The 25,972-nt window shown below is 33.8% G+C and overlaps 1 protein-coding gene across 13 annotated transcripts in view; it reads right to left on the reverse strand.

Annotated features, from left to right (window-relative positions):
- Positions 1-25,972, reverse strand: part of LOC145255819 (pecanex-like protein 1) — a 269,992-nt gene that overhangs the window by 4,423 nt on the left and 239,597 nt on the right. For 11 of the 13 annotated variants that reach the window (XM_080114531.1, XM_080114532.1, XM_080114536.1 and 8 more), the window contains 10 exons: positions 24,266-24,374; positions 22,101-22,230; positions 19,957-20,015; positions 13,033-13,248; positions 10,077-10,136; positions 7,060-7,253; positions 4,561-4,791; positions 3,691-3,797; positions 2,913-3,060; positions 880-1,107 (listed from right to left, as the gene is read on the reverse strand). In XM_080114531.1, coding sequence (XP_079970657.1) covers positions 880-1,107; positions 2,913-3,060; positions 3,691-3,797; positions 4,561-4,791; positions 7,060-7,253; positions 10,077-10,136; positions 13,033-13,248; positions 19,957-20,015; positions 22,101-22,230; positions 24,266-24,374 — 1,482 coding nt within the window. The remainder of the gene's footprint in view (positions 1-879; positions 1,108-2,912; positions 3,061-3,690; positions 3,798-4,560; positions 4,792-7,059; positions 7,254-10,076; positions 10,137-13,032; positions 13,249-19,956; positions 20,016-22,100; positions 22,231-24,265; positions 24,375-25,972) is intronic. The other 2 variants (XM_080114525.1, XM_080114530.1) reach the window with 1 other exon arrangement.

Raw genomic sequence — 25,972 nt, forward strand, 5'->3', positions numbered from 1 at the left:
CAATTCAATATTGGAACGTTTATACAAATAAATATATTTATACAAAAAGAACAAAAAAAAACCCCCTCAAATTATTTATTTTCCTTGCTTAAAATTGACCTCTGCTCCTGAGTGATACGATTCTGATAACCAACACCAGACTACTACACTCCGAATATAAACAAAATGGATCGAATGATAATCAATAGTGTTTGTATGATTAATTTTAATTGAAAAAAAAAAATCAGAACTTTTGAGGATATCGAACAAATTTGAGTCTATTTTCCAATGCCAAAAACGATTTCTTTAATTATCTTTTTTTTTATTTGATTTTGTTTCAAAAATATCTTCCAATGCTGGTATTAATAATAAAATAATGATCATTTATTGGTTTAAACTTCCAGTAAAACTAAAATCTATAATCTTCCACAAGTCTTTTTACGTTTGAGAAAATATGTGCACATTTAAGATGTGTTTTTACGGTAATCTGAACAAAATAATTTTATTGTTAAATATTTAGAGATTTATAAATAATCGGAATCGGGAATTGTATTGGAATCAGAAATTTAGTACAGAATTGGTAATTGTAGTAGAATCAGGAAAAATATTGGAATCGTCCATCACTAATAATTAGATAGAACAAGACTCTTTGACATCTGCGATCTTCATCAGGGCGGCAACATTTTGCTAGCAGATACCAAGTGAGTACCTGGGACCCAGGAACAGCCAAAGTAAAAGACGTCACCACGGAAAGAAAAGTAAAGGGGTACACATAGCCGATTCCATAGCCTGTGATCGTATCAATTAGACTACTCACATACCATCCTACTTTTTAGGATGGTCTCATTCATAATCTAGTCTTAATTTGTAATCATTTTTCATTCCGATATTGGCACTTACCTTGACTACTCTGAACGAAAGATATCTTTTATTAAGCATAATGATTTTGTATTCATCGGATCCTTCGTCAAAAACATGTCGGAGGGCTAATAAGGAATCCGTATTGGATAGCACAGCATTACGCCAGGCCGGATCAGCTTCGTGAGATATCACCATGTTCTTCTCGTAGTTACTGATGGCATTGTATAAAACCTGCAGATCATCGTACTCATCAGACGCAAAATGATCCTACAAAGAAAAAGATGAAAAAAAAAGAAAAATGTCAATTTCTTCAAAGAATTTGGTTAGAGTCAATGTTTTGGATTAATTTTTGTTTTTTTAAAAAGTTTGTTTTTACATTTCGGCCCTTACCTAACTTATTTTTGACAAAAATGAGTTTTCCTTTTTGAAAGTCAAGATTTTTTGGTCCCCCGATTTATCGGAGACGGACCTATGTTTCCAGTGGTGTCCGTTAGTCCGGACGATTGCCAGATAACTGTCCATTAGTGTTTTTCCTGAAATTTTGACACAAATTGTATTTCATTAAATAGATGTGGCACAGTAAAAAATTTTTTTTTTACTGTGCCACATTTGTCGAAGTGACCTTCATTAGAAATGATAATTTTGACAGCTTACGAAAAAAACTGAAATTCAGAAAATCTTGCTTAATTCTTGTTTAATAATTATGGGTCAATGCCAATTTGAAATGTTTGAATATTCAGATGCAAGGTGCCCATATTATAATTCCTAAAAACCCTTTAAAATTTTCATTACATCCCCAGGGGCTCAAAAGAGGTTGAAAATGCCCCAAAATGGCCAAAAATGACACATTTTGTCCCATAACTTTTGATCCATCCATTAGATTTTTCTAAAACTTGCCCGAAATGTGGAGCCCAATATTGTTCTTAATATAAATCCAGTATGGGTGAAATTCTGGAACTTTTTTTTCATATTACTCAAAAACTTGATATGTATGTCGATATAGTTGTTTTCCATGGTGCTGAATTAAAATATACATGTTTTAAGGCGTGAAACTGCACTGTTTGTCCAGTTTTACTGGGATTCGGCATTCCCTGAAGCTCAAAATGGGGTCATCCAGATTTTTCTGAAACTTGGTGAAAATGTGAAGGCAACGTTGGCCCTTCACACTTCTCACATTAATCATTTCTTCACTATTTTTTGTGGCATCATTTTACATGTAGCACCAGAAGGGGATCACACACGCACGGCTTGTTTATTTTTATTTATTTTTTTACTGAGTTGGTCCCTTTTCCAAGTGCCACGGGGGACCCCGACCGCTTCCAAGTGCCACGGGGGACCCCGACCGCTTCCAAGTGCCACGGGGGACCCCGACCGCTTCCAAGTGCCACGGGGGACCCCGACCGCTTCCAAGTGCCACGGGGGACCCCGACCGCTTCCAAGTGCCACGGGGGACCCCGACCGCTTCCAAGTGCCACGGGGGACCCCGACCGCTTCCAAGTGCCACGGGGGACCCCGACCGCTTCCAAGTGCCACGGGGGACCCCGACCGCTTCCAAGTGCCACGGGGGACCCCGACCGCTTCCAAGTGCCACGGGGGACCCCGACCGCTTCCAAGTGCCACGGGGGACCCCGACCGCTTCCAAGTGCCACGGGGGACCCCGACCGCTTCCAAGTTTTGCAAAGGACTCCGACCGCTTCCAAGTTTTGCAAAGGACTCCGACCGCTTCCAAGTTTTGCAAAGGACTCCGACCGCTTCCAAGTTTTGCAAAGGACTCCGACCGCTTCCAAGTTTTGCAAAGGACTCCGACCGCTTCCAAGTTTTGCAAAGGACTCCGACCGCTTCCAAGTTTTGCAAAGGACTCCGACCGCTTCCAAGTTTTGCAAAGGACTCCGACCGCTTCCAAGTTTTGCAAAGGACTCCGACCGCTTCCAAGTTTTGCAAAGAACTCCGACCGTTTCCAATATATCCAAAAATTTTAGATGAGTAACATGTGAAGAGAAAACCAGAACTAACACGTCTTGCTTAAAAAAATAATTTTTTTATGGTTTCTGTTATAAAATGAGAGCACTAACCTGATGTAATTTAAGGGACATTCTTAAAGCTGGTGCCACAACTCGTCGCAGCAATTCAATGTCTTTGACAACCCATTCGTCACGGGATGAAGTGACTCTAAAATCCCCTTTGAATAACGCATGGAGACCAAATAAGAAATAGTCCACACTAAAAAGAAAAAGAAAAAAAAAAACAAAAGAAAAACCGTTTGAACAATTATTTTTTATTAATTTTAACCTAAAGTAAAATGTTTTCTGTTCATACAGTTGTTTGTTATTTTGCTTTGACGCTTTAATAGGTGTTGGAGGTTTTAAAGAGTAGGATTTCAAATTTCTCATTTAGACATAATCTACAGTCTGTCTAAATTTCTACAATTTCCCACTTGACTATGGACAAGCGTTTACTTTTTTTCACCACGCAGCAATGAGTCACTAGTGACCTTTTTATTTGGCATTTTATATTATTCAAAGATATAAGAAAATGAAAAAGGCAAAAGGAAAGAGAAATAGGAAGAGAAATAGGAAGAGAAAGGAAAGAGAAAAGAAAGAAAAACCAGAAGCAAAAAGAAAGAAAACCCAGAAGCAAAAAGAAAGAAAAACCAGAAGCAAAAAGAAAGAAAAACCAGAAGCAAAAAGAAAGAAAAACAGGAAGAGAAAAGAAGGAAAGGAAAGGAAATAAAAGAAATCAAAAAGAAAAAAATAATAGAAAACAAAAGGAAAATAAATAAAAAAAAGCAAGAAAAAAACCCCCAGATAAAATAAATTAAGAGATTTAAAAAAAAAAATCATAAAATCTTACCTGGCTGACGCACTGTTATGAGAGGCAGTGCCCAATGCTCGTCTTCCCAGCAGACTGAGACCATAGCACAGTGAAACCAAAAAAGAATCTCTTCCACTCTCTACAGACTACAAAATAAAAAAATTACATATAGTTGCGATAGAAATACAATGCCTTCATTGCTAAAACATTTAAATATTTCAATTTTATTTTGTCCCGTCTCATATTGAGAAGATTAATTGCAATTGGAAAAAAATCAGAATCTGAAGAATTGTATGTAATTGAAAAAAAAAAAAAAAAAAAAAAAAAAAAAAAAAAAAAAGAAGATTCTTTTAATCTTTCTTTTTTCTTTATTGTTCAAAAATCGATTTTTCCATTGACGGTATTAATGATAAAATGGTAAATATTTACTGATTTTAAGCAAGCAGTGTAACTAAAGTCTATAGATCACCCCCACCCCCAACCCCCAAGTGTATTTTTATATTTGCACATATCACATGGGCTTTTACACTAATTTGATAAAAAAAAAAATAAAAAAAAAATATCTTAATAAAGAATAGAAGTGATAATAGTATCGGAATCCAAAATTTAGAACAGAATCGATAATTGTATCGGAACCAGAAATTTATAACAGAATCAATAATATTGGATTCAAAAATTTAGAATAGAATCAATAATTGGGATAAATATTGGATTCCTCCCATCACTAACATATAATATTTATCTTAATAAAGTTTATTATTACAAGGACATTAAATATTATATGACCAAATGCATAATAAGTGTTAGGCAGTGGTAATAAAATCGTATTTGAACCGAACTTGTGGATGCCATGTTAGACTCCCTCCTTGAATAAAAAATATATGTACATACAGAGAGAATCAAACTTACTTTTTCTCTGCGCGCAGCACAAAACTGTATCCAGTTGAAGTAAACATTACAGAAACTGTTTCTTGTGATGCCCAAGAGTCGGGTGTCGTAATCATCATCAACGTGAGAGTTGAAAGTCGGGTCGAGATCCACGTAGTCCTTGATCTTCAGGGGAGCCAAGGCTGCCAGCAGCTCTTCATTCTGGGTCCACTGATCAAGGCGTGGAGACCGAACTGTGTAGTAAATTATGCTCTGCAAACACAAATAAATAAATCTAAAAGATACATCCATGAATTAGATCATTATATCAATAACGAATAAAACATAGCAGCTACAAAAAGTCTATTTAATGGCAGATGCAGTTACCATAAAATGTGCTTCTTCATTATAGGAGTGAAATTCGATGAGAGGTGTGGGAGAAGTAAGGAAGTCAGGACACCAGAGTTGATTGGCCAAATAAAGAATTTCATGGATAAAAACCATCACATGTCTAATAATTATACTAGAAATACAATGCCTTTACTGCTAAAACAAATAATATTTTAATTTTATTTTGTCCATTCTCATATTGGAACGATTAATTGCAATTGGAAAAAAAAAAAAAAATCAGAACTTTTTTGGAGCTATTAATTTTTCTTTTCTTTTCTTTGTTCAAAACTCAATTCTTCCATTGCGGATATTAATGATAAAATGGTAAATATTTACTATAGAAACAATAAGTGCACAGTTTGATGTCAGTGTGGGAACTGTACACACAATTATTCACGAGGAACTGAAAATGCAAAAGATTTTCACAAAGTTTGTCCCAAGGATGGCCAAAGAAGATCAGAAAGAAAGATGCTATCATGAAAACAGGGAGATGGTCTGGAAGATCAATTCAGATCCCGCAGTTGTTGATGCTCTGGTAACCTGCAATGAAAGCTAGATCTAATACTATGACCCAGAGATCAAGAAACAGAGTTTCCAATGGAAGCATGCTGACTCTCCCAGGCCCACGAAGGCCATACAGAGCAAATCCACCCAGAAACTTATGATGATCCCTTTTATTTGACAGCACGGGCTTGATCTAGATGCACCGGGTTCTCACTGGGCAGATAGTCAACAAAGAGTACTATGTTGAGGTTTTAAGGAGTTAAGGAAGAGATTCTGCCGGAAGAAGTCTGCAATCTTCAAACCGGGTCAGTGGCATTCCCATGAAGATAATAATGCAGCAGTCCACAACTCCATCCTTGTCACTATTTGACGAAGATGGGCATCAAGAGAGTTCCTCACCCTCCTTATAATCCAGACCTTGCTTCCTGTGAGGAAATTATTCGAAGGGACTCAAGTCTCATCTGTGCCACTAATCAATAAAAGTGCACATATGAAATAAGTCTGGAAACTTATTGAAGACACTTCGTACATAACAAGTGAAAAGTTTATATATAGTCTAAAAAAGCTTTGAATAAAAAAAAAAAAAAAAAAATGCAGTTTAAATTCCCGGAAGAAACAAAAATATTAATTTTAACCTATCACAGACTAAGCACCTACATAATCCGACTTCTAAAAAGTTTATAATGACAAAAGAGTCATTTATATAAGGATGAAAAAAAAAAAAAAAGAAAAAAGAAAAAAAAGAAAAAAAGAAAAAAAAAGAAAAAAAAAAAAAGAAAGAAAGGAAAGCCTCAACTAAAATTGTTAAATAGAAATATACTTATCACTTGCATAAGCCAATTTCGCAAAAGTCTTCAATTTTAAAACAGAATTTAACTACATAAGGATGAAAAGAGAAAAACTTAACGGGGATCATCAGCTGCTTACCATGTAGCTGTTTCAGAGATTTAAAAACTGGACAGCTGTTAAATACATGGCTCTCAGGTGAATAATACCACTTCCTTCCCCAATAAAAAAAATGTAAAATAATATGGTTACTATTTTTACTGATACATGAATATACATATATTTTTTTTAAGGGAACCGTAGAGATTCAACCTTCGGGGCCTGTGGCGCAGTGGATAGCGACGTTGAATCTCTACGGTTCCAGGTGAGAATTGTCTCAAGATAGCGGTTTCAATCCTACCAAAAAGCTGGCCAGAGGTTTACTTGGTCAAATCGTGGTGAAACGACAATAACTATGGATGGCAGTGATTGCTGAGAATGCAGTTAAAGAGATTCAGAGTACCTATCCCATCGCAGTTACCACCTGACGAAGGCCAGAGGAATAGTTGGCCGAAATGTTATGAAACAACAACTAATAAAAAAAAAAGATGAGGATAATAGTCCGCAACAAATAAATTAATAAGGTCGGAAGTTACATTGGCAAAACGTTATGAAAATAGGACTTAAGATGAGAACATCTGTCTGAATAAACCGAGCACGTTATTCTACAAGTCAAATTACAAACAATGTACCCCAAACTCAACAAGTGACCCAACAGATCACATTTTTTTTTTTCTAGCGATACCTTATTGATGAAGAAACAAAGTCATACTTTGCCCCCCTCTCCACGCAGTCATTGCTGTTTGTATCATCTCTACGTACCTTAATATAGTAGTTGATGAGCAGTTTTCGAAGATCAAACACTTGCAGCATAGTCGCAGCACTGTTGTCGGTGATACTGTAACCCTGGAGGATGTAGTTGGTAACAACCACTTCCCAGGCTAACCAGCGCTGATTGAAGGCCGCGTTCAAGGAGAGGAAATGGGGCAGGTGTCCTAATTCGCAGCAGCAGAAGCCTGAAGAGAACGAAACACAAATGGAAAAAATAAAAAAATGATTTTATAAACTTGTATCGTGGAACAACAGTGAAAATAAGAACAATCGAGTCGAGGTTCGGTTAAGGAACAAGTGTATTAACAATAATGTACGAAGATAAGAAAGCGTGTATATCTGCTGGGAACTCGGCTAGCAGTTGAAGTGCAGCCGCATCTCTCTCACCGGTGTTGGAATTACTAGCGATATTTATAGTGCTAATCGGTGTAAATTCCTCTGTTCAAGGAAGGCCGGTATAACAAAACTCAATAGTAGCTTCTCTTCAACAGATTGTAGGCCAAGTCACTGTAGGGAAGCATGTGAAGCTTCCTCTTGTTGAACCGTGGTGTGTCCCTGACTAGAACAGGCAATGTAGAGCATTTGTTGATCCGCATTCAATGCTGGGCAACGTTGGGTATCCCTGCTCGTATATAATAATTAGTATTCTTAAGTTAATTGGATTCCAAAGGCTCTTCTGATGCAATTTTACCCATAGTTTTAAAGCCTATACATGTTTATAATTATTATTAATTAGTTATACATACATACATAGCATAAGTCAGAATTAAATTAGTTAATTTAGGTTTGAATTTTTTATTTTTTTATTTAAGACCATGCATAAGTCACAGAGATTGGAAATAAAAAGCTCAAAATGTAATTTTGGAACATAACTGATAGATGTAAGGGTGTCAGGGCTTTACGTTGCTAGTGAAACAGTCGCATTTGTGAATGACTTTTTCAAGTGGCAACTAGAAATAATAAAACGCTTATCTCTGAATTACTTTTTTTTTTCTTTTTTTTAAAAACACAATCTTCCAAGTTTATCACGGAATGAAAAAATTCTTTTCAATCTTTAATCAAACAAGCAAAGTTAAATTGTTTAAACAATAAATGTTGAATAAAACAATATACTCTTTTTTTTATTTGAACGAAGACTTAAAAAAAAAAAAAAAATTATCTGAAGAAGTTTGAAGGTTTATACGTTTAAGTCCACACATAAAATTCAGTGCATATTTAGAATTACATTTATTAAAAAAAAAAAATACACAGAAAAATCTTTATGATGTACATACTTGTAACAGAATGAAGACGTCATATTCCAAAAATCATGTCAGTTTGGCTAGTAACTTTTCTATAGGGCTAGTAAACGAAAATATTTAGTTGTCATGAAACTATTTAGTTGTGAAAGATTAACTGAAGATAAATTTGTCCGTAGATCCATGGGTGGATAATATGAATCCATATTTAATTGAATTTAGTTTTATGCAATGAAGGTTAGAAGCACTTTATGAAAATTTTACTAGGTATTAAACCATCAATTAATAAATATATCACATATTCTAGTTTCGTTACAGTATTTCAAAAAGTTTTAGGAAGCATATTATGTTTTCTAAAACTTTTTGAAATATGGATACAATTTTCCATCTGATATTTCAAATATATTTTAGACTTGCGTTGAATTTAGACATTAATCAAGCAAAATTTCCTGAATTTCAATTCATTTTTAAGATCCCCTAAGCTTTTGAGACATTTCCTTGAATAAAAACCATGTAATAGATTTGATCAACTTGATTAAGTATTCTAAAGATAAAGTTTAGTATCATTGCATCTTAAATCTTTAAAAGGGGACATAAGTGGTGCAAAGCCGTCCTGCTTGGGGAATTAATTGGCACAGATATTTTTCAAGTGGCAAAAGTTTATGCGATACAAATTTCTTATACCTTCAAATATTTATTCATGGTGTTTGGTTTGATTGTTTTGTAATAGAAATTCGTTTCTGCTTGATAGGCAACTAGTGTATATATCTATAAAAGCGAAATTTCCCTACCAAACAACTCTGTCAATTTTCGGTCCAGAGACTTGACATAAGGAGTATTGAGATTTGAGAAAATCTTTTTGATCAGTTTTCGGACAGAAATTTGGCTGTCAAGTGGTCAAAGTTCAGTGATTTGACCTTTGAATACTCTACCAAACTCCTCCGCCAATTTTGGGTCTAAACACTTGAAATTTTAAATGTAGGTTACTTGAACATGGATCAAACTTTTTAATTTGATTTGAACCCAAAAAATAAATGTTAAGCGGTCAAAATTGGGGTCAAAGTTAAAAAAATTTGACCTCTGCGGTCTCTACCAAATTACTCAGCCAATTTCTTGCCTAAACATTTGAAATTTTACATAAAGGGGATTCAGAGGTAGAGCAAGCTTTTTAATCGGTTTGTTCAAAAATTTGAACTGCCAAGGGATGAAAGTTCAAGATTTGACCTTTGCAGTGTCTAGCAAACTACTCAGCCAATTTTGGGTCTAAACATTAGAAATTTATACATAACGGGTATTCAGACATGTGGCAAGCATTTTAATCAGTTTTAGGGCAAAAATTTGGCTGCCAAAAGGTCAAAGTTGAAAGAGTTGACCTTTGCAGATTCTACCAAATTCCTCTCCCAATTTTAAAACACTTGAAATTTTAAATGTAGGTAACTTGGACATGGGTGACTTTATATTTTGATTTAAGACCAAAATAATAAATGTTAAGGGGTCAAAATGTGGGTCAAAGTAAAAAAAAATTGACTTATACTGTTTCTACGAAATTACTCCGACATATTTTGGTCTAAACATTTGAAATCTTACATAAAGTGTATTCACACGTAGGGCAAGTTATGAACAGTACATAGGGCCCGAGCAAAGCCGGGGTGAAGTGCTAATTTAAAAATAAAGATAAATTTCAATTTCCAAAAATTAGCTTCAACCTTCACTTTTGTATAAATAGAATTCTTTCTTTGCTTTGATTTTTATTCAAAGCATTTTATTTACCTTCATCGTTGTCTACTTCTTCTGTGATAGCTTCCACCTCTCTTTGTTGGCAGTAAGTCCCTGACAGAAATGAAAAAAAAAAACAAAAAAAAACATGAATTTCAAAATGAATAAAATTTTCAGATTTTGATCCAGACCATTTTTAAATCAAAACAGATTGGTAATTGTCATCTCTTAAAAAGGAAGTACAAAAAGATAAACAATGAAAACAAAAAATATAGGATGCTGAAAAATGACATTTAGAAAAAAAGGTGTTTAAATATATTAGGCAGATTTATCAACTTAATCAGCTTTTTATTAAGACAAACTGTTAAAATTGTAAAATTTATTAATTGCAAAATGAACAACATTTAGTTAAGAAAACTTTAAAATTCATTATAAAAAAGAAATAGGTACTCTTGCATAATTTGACCCGAATTCTCGTGAATTCCCATCAAGCATGGATCGGGCGAGACCAGCAATTATCGGTAACAGACACAGACTAACAAAAAAAAAAAAAAAAAAAAAAAAAAAAAAACGGAAAAAATACAAATAATAATAAAAAAAACTACCTTGAAAAATGAAAATATGTTTATTTCATTTTAGTATTTAATTTTTTTTTTTTTGCAAAATATTTATCAACAGAAAGTTTTTTTTTTTTTTCTCCAGGAAAAGTTTTTTTAACTGTACAATTGTTAGGTGTAAGTACAAGTTTTTTTTGGTTTTGTTTTGTGTTCTTTTTTGTAACTGTCTTTTTTTTTTTTATTTTCAAGACTTGTTCAGTCAAGTTCCTTTGGTGGCACTGTCCATTTGTACATCTCCAGGAGAAACCATCCTTTGCACACAATCTTTGTAAACATTTGTGTTTACGATTGTTGTTGCATCTCATTTTTTTGGGACAGCAATTTCTTCTCCTGACAATATGAGATTGTCTGCATCAATGTTTTCATTTCTTTTTCTGACATGTATAGATTTATATTCTTGCTTGTCATTTTTCTGTTTGGCGAGTTTGAAAATATATTTGTTTGTCAGCTTTTTTCTTTTTATTTTTTGTTGGTTTAGTCGCTTTCTTCCAATTCGAATGTTGTCTGCTTCCATTTAGATAGCGCTTTTTCATTTGGCTAATCAAACTCCCAAAAATTCAATTAGAATCAATCAGAAAATAAAAGGTCACCCCCACCCCCTTAATATCACTTTAAAAATTACTAAAAACATAACAGAAAAAAAATTAAATAAATAAAATAAAAAGTCGAGTTAGCGTTTCAACATTTGAACAACGCTCGGGGCTGACACCAATGATTACCGGTCTCGCCTGATCCATGCTTGACGGGGATTCATGAGAATTCGGGACAAATTATGCAAGAGTAGCAAGAAATATATAGTTGAACGAAATCATTAAGTCGATTCATTTAAAAAATCAAATTAAAATCAGCTACATTTATCATGGATGGGTTAATCTGTTTCATTCAATATCTTGTGGCTTTATTTATTCATAACTGAAATTTTTAATTACTTTCAGATAAGAGATTATATAATATGGTAAAATTAAAGCGCATATAATATTTGTATCAATATTTATAAGATAATCCCAATCAGACAAAAAAAAAAAAAAGCTCAATAAACGAGATAGAATAACAGTATGAATGAACATTTGGAGTTAAATTCCGTAAATTCAACAAATTTATTATAAAAGTTTGTATTCCTTATTGAACAGAAAATTCAAGAAGTTTCATTCTATGTCTAGGAGACATGACTGTCACATCTGAGAATATAGCCAGAGTAGCCCATAGTAATTATGCCATGATTCACTGGATCTGTGCCTTTAAACTCTCTGACAGAGGCGCTATATATTCATTGAGGTTTAAACTGGGTTTAGCCAGTGTTAAGAAGGTTCTCCGGTGAAGCAGACTGTGCTGGTACAGTCGCTTTCAATTTAGAGATCATAGTGTGTGGCCAAGGAAAATTTAGAGCATTATCATCTCTTGTTTCTATCCTCGAGGCTGCCCACAGAAAAGATAAACTGAATGCATCAATGAGGATTTGAAGAACACTGGCCTCAAATCTGAACAAACAATGGATTGAGAGTGGTGACGAATGAATATTGGAATATTAGCAAAACCCCGGACACGAGGAAGAAAGGGGATTGACAAGATAAAATGAAATGTGATGCAGATGGAATGCATGAAACAAATTTGTTTGATCTTGATGTTTTTCATGTGTTTGTTTTTCCTTTATGTACATGAATCGGTAACAAACATACCAAACCAAAGATGCATTTTTCTTTTCCTATTTAAATTTTTTTTTTAATATTTAAACATTACATTCGCTTATTCTTTATTTTCCATTTTCTTTTGATTTACCCCCCCCCCCCACCCAATTGTTTGAAGCTCAACCCTTTGGCTGACAAATATCGAAAAATTGGCTAAAAACATTAATTACTTCACCCTCAACTGAGAACTTTTCTACAAGGAGGGTGGTGTTTTTTTGCGTCGCCATTTTTTCAAGTTATTGTATTGGTTGGAATGATTTTACTTAATTTCAACATTCCGAATTTCCAGTCGTGTCATGACATTTTTTATTCACTTTCTCTGCCGCCTTTGCATCATGAGTTCAAGCCTGCTTGCCTACTACCACTTTATTTTTTTTCTCAACACACACCTCCAAACACCCGGGCAATGCCAGGCACTCAGACTAGTTATAAAAAAATCTTACAAAATCAACAGTAGTTCCTCTACAGTGCAATGTGGACTACAATGTATTGTGGACTTATTTACTGCGGGAGACATTTGAAGCTTCCTCCCAGTGTACCGCAAAGGGTCCTCAACTACAGCCGACAATCAATCCATTTGATTGAAAAATGAGTGATTTCACCAATTTCAATAACAATTCAGGTCTCCTTGTTAGTGTAATATATATACATAAAAAAAAAAAAAAAAAAAAAAAAAAAACAGGAAAAAAAAAACGAAAATAAACTTACCTCTAAACTCTAATCCTCGTAGCTGGAAGGTGAGCAAACCATTGCCCGTCTCAATGATATGTACCAGTGCGTTGAGGTAATCAGAGGCCATAATGAAGCAATCGCCCTGACAGTAATTTCCCCAGCGCCCCAACATGACATCTCCGCACAGACTGTGCTGCAGGGAGCGGGTAAGGTGCTCGTAGAAGATAGAATTCAAGTTGTTGTCATCTGCACCTAGGCCAAAACAGACGGAATACAAGTAACCAGAATTTAAAGCGACAACAAGCCAGGACAACAAAAACGGCAGCCAACAAAGGAAGCCCACAATATAATGCACGGAGAGGGGGGGGAGTATTCTTCATATTGCAGCATATGTAAAAATTATAATAAAACAAGGGAGAAAACTATATACCATGCTTGTGAAAAATATTAGAAAATTAATCTTAGCATTATGTCCGGGCAGTGCTGGCTAAGGACAGCTAGTTTATAACATTTCTTGCAGAATTTACAATTTTGAAGTGAAAAAAGGTTTAAAACTCGATCAGGGAAATATTTAGACTGATTTCAATATGACTGTTAAACCTTAATTTCACTAGATTAAAAAAAAAAAATCACTAAGTCTAGAAATAAGTTGTCTTAACGAATGTCTAAAAAGATTTTAATCAAGGAGACAGTCTTAGATGTTATCTTCAGTAGATGCCCAGAGCATCTAACCCTGGGGCAAACGAACAGTGACCGCAAACAAAGGGCCAGAACCAGTCAAAGATAAAGGGATCTCATTAGTATAGAAAGAGAGGTAGTTATAGCCAGCACTCCCACCACCATCCAGAAAAGAGGAGAAAGAGTGGGGGTTGTATCTTGGAAAGCAACCTGCTAATACCTGGGAGAAGTTCTTGGCTTTCGGGCCAGGATCAAAGTGTAGTATAGGTTCTGATACTGCACTTCACTTTTTTTAGTCTCGGTTAATGGAGGAGAAATCCTTCATGGCCGATACATTTTTTTATTTTTGCTACTATCCAGAGTGCCCCTTTTTGGGGAGCTGGTTTACTCTCACATTAAAAACCAACCTTGTCTCTAACTCTGCCCTCGTGGGGAGGCAAGTAAACAAAAAGAATATCTGGGAGAGCTATGAAGCAGTTCAACCACATGACCTATCTGTGTAGGTTAGGTTCCCTTGGAGCTTTGAGCCAAGAGACTTTGTTTATGGAACTTGTGCTTCGATCTGGTGAAGCAAAGATTCAATGCTATAAGTTTGTCATTCACCTAAATAGATGGAGACCATTTGTCATTCACCTAAATAGATGGAGACCATTTGTCATTCACCTAAATAGATGGAGACCATTTGTCATTCACCTAAATAGATGGAGACCATTTGTCATTCACCTAAATAGATGGAGACCATTTGTCATTCACCTAAATAGATGGAGACCATTTGTCATTCACCTAAATAGATGGAGACCATTTGTCATTCACCTAAATAGATGGAGACCATTTGTCATTCACCTAAATAGATGGAGACCATTTGTCATTCACCTAAATAGATGGAGACCATTTGTCATTCACCTAAATAGATGGAGACTATTTGTAAACTAAAAAAAAGAGAAGAAAACGGTAATAAACATCTACAAATTAACAACGGGGGTCGCTTGCCTATTTAATTTGCCTGACTTTGAAAAGCTATATATTCCAAATTTTTGGATCGCCACGTGTTGCTTTCGTTTTTCGGTATAAAAAAAGTGAAACTTGATTCAAATAGCCATCTCCCCGGCCCATGGCCGGTGGTCTCCAGAAAGCGATGTAAAGGTTTATTCAATGTCAGCTTTTCACCATCATATCAGACAGTTGCTTTCATTTCGAGACACTCCCTTAATAAACGGGGGAGCTGCTGTTTCTTCCACAAAGTTCGGTAAAAACTGTCCCGCCCAAAATCGTAACTGTTTAACAGCCATTGCTTACGTCATGTTTCAAGGTCAAACATCACGCGACTTTTCCTCACACCTGTCAATTTCACATTATAAACGTTAACTTAAGATACTTATCAATTCCTCTCCCCTTGTGGCTAAGATGGTTAGGTATCTGGCTTTTCCCTTTCGTTTCCACCTTTGCATCAAGGCTTCAGGGTTCAAGCCTACCTTGCTACTAAAACTTTTTTTTTCTTTTACACCTCCAAACACCCGGGCATGTTTTGAAGATATAACATATTAGAAATATTTGGAATCAAGTCTCCCTTTGCTGTTATTTCAGATCATTTTAAATCATACAACAAGCTTTAGTCAACCCCTCCATCAAAACTAGAGGTTTTGGGGAAATATCAAATATTTTGTAATTCATATGCAAAACTTAGAAAACAAATAACTGATTGAAATATTTTATGGTTGTAAAAAAGTGCCAAAAATAGGCTCTGGATAATGAATTATTCCCTTAATGTGCGACCTTAAGGGAATATGCCACATAGTTCACTACACAACTCAGGTCATTACCTTTCCAACAAGCCTTCATTTGTCAAATTCTCATCATTGGTCACCGAGATTTGGAATTTATAAAGTTGCCAAAAAAGGTGATATATATATATATATATATATATATACTTGAATAATGAAGTGCTCACATTTTTGGTTCTACGTGACGAAACTACATGAAAATTTGCAGACTTTTTGAAGATTATAATACTATTCTATGGTTAAAATTTTATGACAGTAGGTAAAAAAGAACCTATATTTTCAAACCAATAAAATATGCCCAAATTTACCTACATTTGTATATATATATAGTGCCCTGGCAGGCCACTTTTAGTTTTGCCACCTTGGAATGAATTTTGCTTAGGGTTTTTTTTTTTTTTTGCTTGGTTGTCTCCTCTGTAGCCTTGCCAGACAACTAATAAAATATACAGGCATTTAAGAGAATCAAATTTTAAATAAAGAATAACACGTTATGAAGGCCGTACAAAGCAGGGCAGTATAAAGACAATAATATATTTAATTGAAGGAGGGAGGGGGAGAGAAAGGTTCTTGTCTAGAATTCCTACCATGTTAAAAAAAACAAAAAACAAACATGAAAAATCTGCATGATGCACACACCCGTGACAAAAAAATCATATTCCAAAAATTATGTAAATCAATATAGTTTGATTTTTAAATAGGAAAATCAAATTTTATGAGTATCTGAAAAATGACTGTCTCATCTGCCACTTCGAAAAAAATTTCAAGAAACAAAGGCAGATAACTCAACCATAATTCAAAACTTGCTAGATTTATTTTGTAATGCCTACGAATTTGCATTAATTGCTAAAAAAATGATTTTCTTTATAAAAAACAAAACTTTCTGATCAATTTACGTAATTTTTTGGAATATATTTCCATTTCCTCACAGGTACGTACAGATATTTATTTTTGTTTTTAATATAAGCGAAATTCTGACAAAAACTAAAATCAATTACTAAGCGAGTCAATAAAGAAAACAAACAAAAGCAGACGAGGAGAACATGTATAACGACAGATTTTTTTTTCTTTCGATTGAATTTAACAACAGTGACAAACAGGAATACGATATAGACTTTAAGACTAAAATTTTGACAAAATGTATGAGTAAAATTAGAAACAAGAGGATTAAAGAAAATAAAATCGCACAAAATGAAATCAAAATAAGATGCCAGAAGAGATCGATATTTCATGTAAAAATTAGAAGGTCGGAATAACCCGCTAAAACTTAGTTTCGGTATTTCTGTGTATAGGCTGAACTCCCACTCTTGTACTCTCCACCATTTTAGCTTTTCATCACTCCAATCGCTTTCATATATGTATATATGAAGATTTTGCTAATAGTAATTTACATTTTGACCAGTTGGATTTTACCTTATGATTCTACTTTTGCAAAGGAACGTTGCCTTTCATTCTGGATACTTGATCGAGCATGATTGGATTTTACCTTCAATGCGGCAATCTTCATATTGGCTAATTTATAGGTTAACACTCTTCACTTGAATTCCACTTACCCACTGCCAAAAATGAGATTCTATTTTTTTTTTTTTTTTTTTTTAAGTAATTACGTTTGAATTGTGGATACCCTGAAAACTTGACCCCCCCCCAAAAAAAAAAAGATTATTATTTCATAATTTAGAGTAACGAATGAGTTTGGTTGATAAATATAACATAAAATATTATTCCATTCCAGGGCTATTCTAAATTTTTAGGGCAGTTAACCCTTTTTTTTTTTTTCTAACTTAAGTTGAGTGACAAGGTTGTAAACTACACGGTAAACGTAAACTCCCCTCCTCAATTTTTTTTTTTTTTTTTTTTTTTAAACAAACACAGGATTTATCTCCCATAGCAAAGAAAAAAAGATCAAGTCTGGAACGTAAAAACAACACTCTTTTCTATTCCAGGAGTACCACTCTAATTGGATGTCTGAACTCCATGTCCTTTTTTTTGCTTCAATCTATTTTTCCTTTTCTATGTCCCTTTAATTTTATATTTTCAATGTATGTCCTAAATAGCAAAATAATATCAATCCATAATAAATATTTTGGTAATGACTTTCCTCTGAGGAGATGAACCATACATCGAAAATCCATGGATTAAGTTACTTTAAATGTTGTATTCCTCGTTCGAACAATAAATTTTTGTTTTGAAAATTATATTTTCTGAAAGAAATTTAAATACAAAACCTACAATTTTTAATTTGCTCTATCTAGCATATTGAGCAATTTTATTTGGCTTGAAATGACTTACATAAAAATATTACCTCCCAAAAATATTTGTAAGACTTTGAACAACAAGATCGATTAACCTGTGATCTAATTCATCTCATTATCTGCATTATATATATATATATATATATATATATATATAACTACTTGTTTATTGTTATATAAACATGCTCACATCCCGCTGCTACAAATAGCCACTTGTTTCAATCAAACAACAGATATCATCAGGCAGCGACTTGACTATTCAAAAGTTCAATGAAGGTTATTCATTGAACTTTTGAATAGTCAAGTAACTGCCTGATGATATCTGTTGTTTGATTGAAACAAGTGGCTATTTGTAGCAGCGGGATGTGAGCATGTTTATATAACAATAAACAAGTAGTATCAGCTCTTTTTATTGAGCACTATCTAACAACCTCGTTGAATTCATTAGTCCATTACTTTTGAATATAAAAAAACCCGAGTATATATATATATACATATAAATATATATATATATATATATAATGCAGAGACTGTAAATTAGAATTTACAAGAATTTATTGTTCAACAGGATATTCAAAAAGAAATATCAAGAGTTTCTTAATTCGCAGCGTTTCAAAGAGTGCATTCTTTTTATCAGAGGGAAGATTTTAGCAAATGAATCTCATAGCAAAGCTATGAATTCGCTGTTACTGTCATGAATTGTATGGACCTTTACTATGGTCAGGTGAAATAAACTAAGTATTATGGTATCTGTTCGAAGTACAGGAATGATTATGGATTAGTATTTAAAGAAAAAATGAAAAATTTAACCACATTCAACCATCACCTTTGGCATAAAGCACTTATTCTAAGTCAACAGGCTATAACGTTTGCCCATTTTTAACAGGCAAAGAAGCTAATATATATCAGGATAAAACACACAATATGAAATGGAGACAATGTATAAAAAGACAAAAGAAAAAAATTAAACACAGGAAGAAACAAAAGTCAAATGAGTTTTTAGTTCAGTTTTTTTTTTTTTTTTACACACACTCGCATTAGTGATATGAGGATTCCATTTTCACTTGATTCCACACTAAATTCAAATAATACAATTACTGATTCAGATTCGTTTTCAAATTTTTACATATTTAACAACAGAAATATTAAATTTCTTGATTACCATAAAACGTTAAATATGCAGATATTTTCTCAAATGTAAAAAAAAAAAAAAAAAAAAAAAAAAAAAAATAAAAAATAACACTATAGGTTGATCTATAGATTTTCGTTTTACTGTTTGCTTAAAATCAATAAATATTTATTATTTTATCATTATTAACAGCAATGGAAGATTTTGCTTTAAACAAAATCAAAAAAAAAAAAAAAAAAAACCCCAAAAAGAATCATTTTAGCATCGGAAAACATACAAATTTTACCGATTCCGACACCCCCAAAAGTTCCGTTTTTTTTCTGATTCATGATTCCAATTAATCGTCCCAACACTAATGCGTGTGTGTGTGTTTATATATATATATATATATATATATATGTGAATAAAAAGGAAAAACCTAAAAGAGTAAAAACAAAATTAAATCAACGTTTCGTCCCCATTTCAAGGGACATCATCAGGATTTCTAGGCGAGGATGTACAGGAAAACGGTCATATCACATGCGAAAGAGGAGAAGTTTAGTTCTCTTTCTGTTCTGTTTTTTTTTTTTCTCTCCAGAACAGAAAGAGAACTAAACTTCTCCTCTTTCGCATGTGATATGACCGTTTTCCTGTACATCCTCGCCTAGAAATCCTGATGATGTCCCTTGAAATGGGGGACGAAACGTTGATTTAATTTTGTTTTTACTCTTTTAGGTTTTTCCTTTTTATTCACATAACGTCTAAAGCATCATTTATATCTTGCTTTATTTTATTCATATATATATATATATATATATATATATACATACATAAGAGACGATATATATATATATATAAGAGACGAATATTGGCTGAAGAGAGCTTGATAAGGATACCTTAAACGGGCCTTATTATCGGGCTTGAAACCGACGGTACCAATGACCTGTCTCAACTAACAACTTTCTGTACACAAAATATAAGTACGCTCTTAAAATTTGGATTTTCCTTTTAATTGAGCACTCTGCTGGAATTCTTTTTCCAAAAAAAAAAAAACTAATCATATATATATATATATATATATATATATATAAGAACAACTTGAAACATCTGAAATTTCACAAAGAAAGCATGTAAGTAAACTGACCTGGATTTCTATCTAATTGGGAGGCAAGACAAGTGTTACTGTGGTCAACTCTCTTTGTGCTGAAATAAATTTTGTTAATGCATTTTAGTCAGGAATAACAACAAAAAAGGATAGCTCCTTATATCAAATAGCTTCATGCGTTGTCTAAAGCGATTTCCATACGAAACAATGTTTCTTAATTCCTAAAATCATTTCAATCGTGTGGAACTAGTTTGAACTAGATTGTTGCTCCCTTATTTTATTTTTTTTTTTGATAAACTGCAGAATTGCAAAATCACAAATTTACTGCAACAAACACATCTAACAATGCCAGCTCCGATATTGAAATATAGTTAGTATATCAAATGTATCGTGTATACTTAAGAGATATTAAATACGAGCTCGATAAAACAAAAACTCTCAAACTGACTGGAACTCTTATGTACTTATATATCGGTGTGTTTGTTAGAAGTATTTCAATTACTTTTTTAATAGGATTTTTTTTTTCTTTTTTTTTCTTTCTGAATTTTTGAGATGACTATTATTTGTATTATTTGTATTATTTTCACAACGTTTCTGCCAATTTATTTCGGACTATTATCCTCATCTTCTGATTGTTGTTTCATGATGTTTCGGCCAACTATTACTCTAGCCTTCGTCAGGTGGTAACCATGACGAGATAGGAACTCTGAATTTTCTAACTGTATCCTCGGCAATTACTACCTTCCATAGTTGTTGTCGCCTCACCACGAAGGCCAGAGGAATAGTTGGCCGAAAAGTCGTGAAACAACATTTGAAAGATGAGGATAATAGTCCACAATAAATAAATAAAGAATACTAATCTCAATGAATTCCAATTAAAAATAATGTTTCTGTCAATGTAACCTCAGACCTTCTTAAGATGCATCTTGTCGAATTCATGAATCTTTCTGTTGAAATTGGAAATTTGCACAAATTTTCAAACAGAAACATTCACGGGGGTAGCATGCTCTTGTTTCATCAACCATGACTGGATAAAAGTCTTAAGTAATTCGCAAGTGTATTTTTGAGTGTCGCCTAAACTGAGAATTGAACCTTCAACCTCCAAGAAAGTGTAACTTACAACTGAATTTTACTCTTTTGGAGGTTGTAGGTTCAATTCTCAGTGCAGGTGCCACTCAAAATACAATTCCGAATTACTTGGAGCTTACCCAGTCATAGCTGATAGAATGAGAGCATGCTACCTCCAGTGGTTAAAGAAATGATTTTGTTGGAAATTTCATGCAGATTCCAGAATTCAACAAGGTACATTTGAAGAAGGTTGGAGGTTACATCAACTGAAACGCGAGAATAACACACAAAATGAAAATAGTAGGCCGAAGTATCCAAATAATATGAATTATTTTTTTAAAGTTTGTTTTATGTTATGCTATTTCATTTTTTTTTTTTAAATTTAAATAATTTTTTTTAAATGAATTATTATCATGCAATACTTATATAATTATGAAAGTTATTGACACTAGAAACACACACACATACTTTATTAAAAAAAGTTTCATTAAAAAAAAAAAAATAAATAACATTTTCATACTATTTTATTATTGGTTGAAAAAGTTTTATTTTAACTCCTATTATAAACTAAACGTTTTATTTTTTAATTAAAAAATTTTAGTTATCAATTTTTATAATTTAAAAAAAATTAGTATTTTTTTATTTTGTAATTCATGAAAAAAAAACATTTTTTTTAATTTTATTTTTAATTTAAAAGTTTTGTTTTTTTCCACAAATTTATTTTAAAATTAACAGAAAAAGGATGAAAGCAATTAAAAATTTAAAAAGATGAAAAATGAAAATAGAAAAAAATAAACAAAAGTAAGACTTGAAAATTCAGACTTTAAAAATTTAATTTAAAAACAATTAAAAAATTTTTTTTTTATCAAATTAAAAAAAAATTTATCAAATTAATTAAAAAATTTTTTTTATCAAATTAATTAAAAAAATTTATCAAATTAATTAAAAAAATTTTTTTATCAAATTAATTAAAAAAATTTATCAAATTAATTAAAAAATTTTTTTTATCAAATTAATTAATAAAAATTTTTTTTTTTTTTTTTTTTAAATTTAAGAATTTTAAAATATTAAGAATTAAAAAGAATGCAAGAACATAAATTGTTAAAAATCCATACTTATAATCTCTCTCCCAAAACTTGACCGGCCGGACATAAGATGTAATGAAGATGGCACTCCCGAGGAATGGATTGAGTGGGGTGGAAAAAATTGCTGAGACTGCTGCCTGAACGAACAGCATAGCTGAATCTGGGTTCAAATAGTTAAGAGAAAAATAAATTATCTGGTTGTTATTTGGTTCTCAAACATTACATACACAGTGACTGTCCCCTCCACCCATGTTAAAATTTGTGTTGATGATGATGATTTTTGTTTACTTATTAGGGAGCCAATAATAGGGGTTTCAGTTAGCTGAGATGTTTTTGGTCAATGAAAAAAATAGCTCAAACCAAGATGAATTTCTTACCCTGAAGGACCATGGTACCTCACCAACTTACGAACTTGTGGTCCCACACTATACAAAATTTAACATAAAATGATACTGTTGGAGACGCCCCTCCAGGGGATTAATCGACTATCTCATGATGTCACTTCCGTTGGTGACGTCACTTCCGGGATCGAGACTGGTGCCCGCAGATTGGCACGTGACCAACCTGGACGTGTGCAAACGTCCTACAGTTGAGCAATGGTATTCTCAGTTCGATTTTGCCTGTAATATATGTGAATATAAGTTTCATTCCTACAAATCCTTACCATTTCCAGGCCATTATATTTTTTTAGGACGATTAACCAAAAATAAAGAAATCATTCTTTGAGTAAATAAGTCGTCTACCTCTCTGAATCGTTTGAAATGAAGCAAAGCAGAATGAATCAAAAATAGGAAGAGAGAGAGAAAACAGAAACTGAAATAAGATCAAGCCAAATAAGAAAATACAAAAAAGTATGTAAAATCCCAAGCAATTCGGTAGAAATTTGTGTTTGCTTTAAAGTGAAAAAAGTTTTTTTTTTCTGAAGAAGAAAAACTAAAGTCTGCCTTTTTCTGATTTATAAAAAAAAAGTGGAAGTCTCACATCCATGGGTCAGACACAGCAAAGATCATCTGGCTGAGAGACATTGTGGAGGTTGGATAGTCCTCTTCATCTCTCCTAGATCTGTAACACACACTGTGGATCAGAGTTTAGGACATTGTGAGGGGGGGGGGGGTATGGTAATAAGTGGATCTGAACACTTGGGCAATCTCTTAATATATTAACTGGTGAACTGTGCCCAGGCAAGCAGGAAAATAAACAATGGAAATTCCAGCCTCCTCTCCTCTCAGTCTGTGTACTCATTCACAAAGCAATAGCTTCAGAATCATTCCATGATTGGCGAAGATGCCCGGGGGGGTCAGCTGAAGATCTGGTTACACACCATTAAAGCTGATATAAAACCTAGCTCTGACCAACAGGTTACAGTGTTTGTCGCTGGTCCTAGGGTAGACACTCAGAACCCAACATGTGGTAGAGTCAGTCACAAAGGAGACAAAGAATAGGAAAAAAACTTCAACTCACAGGTTTTAAGAAAAGCCCTTTCTTCATTATTCTCCTCTCACACGGGACTTCTTGTTATGGCTGTGACATCACTCACGTCTCTAACGTGATTGTGATCTCTAACATGTCCGCAGGTCTGTGCACATGTTCTTTTCGTAGTCTTTTTCTTTTTCCTTACCGTGACGTCACTTTGTACACGGCTTGGCAGTTGCATACAGCTGCCATACGCATGTCTGCACTTTGTTACACATGCAGAAATTTAAATGTAACGGATACAAACATCTCATAGATGCTGGAAAGCTTTGTACTCTAATAGCTTTTTTTTTTTTCCCCCTCGAACTGCAAGACTTTGGAATTTCTTCTCGGTCTCCTTTTTCCATTACTGTACTAAACAATAACTCTAAAACCACTCCAAGATTGATACAAAAGCTAAAGCTGATGTCAAACCTAGCTCCGATCCACAGGTTTAAGGTTGTTTGCCACTTGCCCCGAAGTTGGTTGCCCATAAATATCTTAGCTGTTGGGGACCATCATGTGGAGTTTACCTTCATTCAGGATACTGCAGGTTCTATGAGAGGAGCCAGTTTAAACCATCCTTGATGAATATTGTTTGACGTCTAACTGTACTGATATGCAGAAATTTAAATGTAATGTGAACAGACATCTCAGATTTGGTCCAAAATAGTAGCCCTTAAATTAACTGGCAATATGGGGTGAAAAATATATAAAAAACATTTATGCAAGACAAAGGATACGAGGTACGCTGAATGGCTGAGCAAATGCATGAAAGGCTGACCCCCAGGTAATCTGCCAGGGAGCAATATAAGTAAAGATGAACTTTAATTTCAGCAGGAGATCACAGAACTGAAAATGGAGGAAAAAAAAAAAAAGAGATGATGAACAATAAGAGTTAAACAAAAAAGAAACATTTATGGAGAAAAATTTTTTCGGTGCTTATATAGTATTGGCCAGAAGTAAAAATCGCATTCTAAATATAAACTCTTTAATACATCATGCAAAAATAAATATCCTCACCAAAAATTAGTAAAAAAAAATATCTAGTTGAATTTTAAATAACCCCAGTTTCTGTATTTTACCAATTAATACAGACACACTTAATCAATAGAGAACCACATCATTATCATTCTCTCTCTTCTGATCTTGAGCATGTGGTACAATGGGGAAAGAGGTGGCTGGTTACTTTTAATGACTCCATCTCTACACAATCTACGCTCTGATGCCAATCTGGCACCAGTTGAAATGAATGGCTCTCGTCTTGGGGAGGCTCCAAGTTTTGACAAGCTTCTGGGCTTGACCTTTACGTCTGACCTGAAATGGAACACGTATATCAAATCCATTGCCAAGGTCGCTGGAAAAATGGTGGGATTCTTCTACCACTACAGTAGATATCTCACTCCTGATGCAATTCTCTACCTATTTAAAAGCCAGGTACGGTCAACGATGGAGTACTGTTGCCACATCTGGGCAGAAGCTGATAGATGCAGTTTCTACCTTGACGGAGTTCAAAATAGACTTTGTAGCCTAAAGGGGATGCCCTTTTCTCTTTCCTGCAACATCTTTCTCACAGAAGAGACGTTGTGGGCCTGTCTCTGCTTTATCATTATTTTCATGGCAAGTGCTCGTCTGAGCTCCAATCTAAGGTCCCCAGTCGCCAATCTTTCATGAAAAACACTTGTCTAGCTGAAAACACTATCAATATTTTCCCACACTCTTTATCTGTGCCTAAACCTAAATGTAGATTCCATGAACAAAGCTTCTTTCTGAGAACTGCGCGCCTGTGGACCTCTCTTCCAATTGCCTGCTTTCCAGCTGACTACAATCTGATTGTCTTCAAGTCCAATGTAAACAAGTTCTTGATAAACCGTCACCCTGAGTAATCCAATTAACAAAATTCCCACTACTTATGTTTACTATGCTATAATCACATTGACTACTGTATACCCATTAATCCTTATCCTCGAGTGGCCTCCGGACCTTAATAAGTGGTGATTCCTGTGTAAAAAAAAAAAAAAAAAAAAAAAACATAACTTTTGGTGTAGATACCTATGTACTAAACAGTTTTCCTTTTAATTTATTTAGAAAGTCAAAAACTACAAAAGCAACAACCACAATATTAATTTATTTATTGCGGACTATTATTCTCATCTTTATTAGTTGTTGTTTCACAACGTTTCAGCCAACTATTCCTCTGGCCTTCGTCAGGTGGTAACCGCGATGGATAGGAACTTCGAATCTCCTAACTGCATTCTCGGCAATCACTGCTATCCGTAGTTGTTGTCATCTCACCACATTTTGGTCAAGTAAGCCTCTTGCCGGCTTTGGGTAGGATTGAAACCGCTATCTTCAGACAATGCTCATCTGGAACCGTAGAGATTCAATGTCTCTATCAACTGCACCACAACTAATAAAGTCCGCAATAAATAAATATAAATAATACTAAT

The sequence above is a fragment of the Euprymna scolopes genome, chromosome 31, assembly GCF_053919585.1.
Source record: "Euprymna scolopes isolate OS-2025 chromosome 31, ASM5391958v1, whole genome shotgun sequence".
Classification (NCBI taxonomy): Eukaryota; Metazoa; Mollusca; class Cephalopoda; order Sepiida; family Sepiolidae; genus Euprymna; species Euprymna scolopes.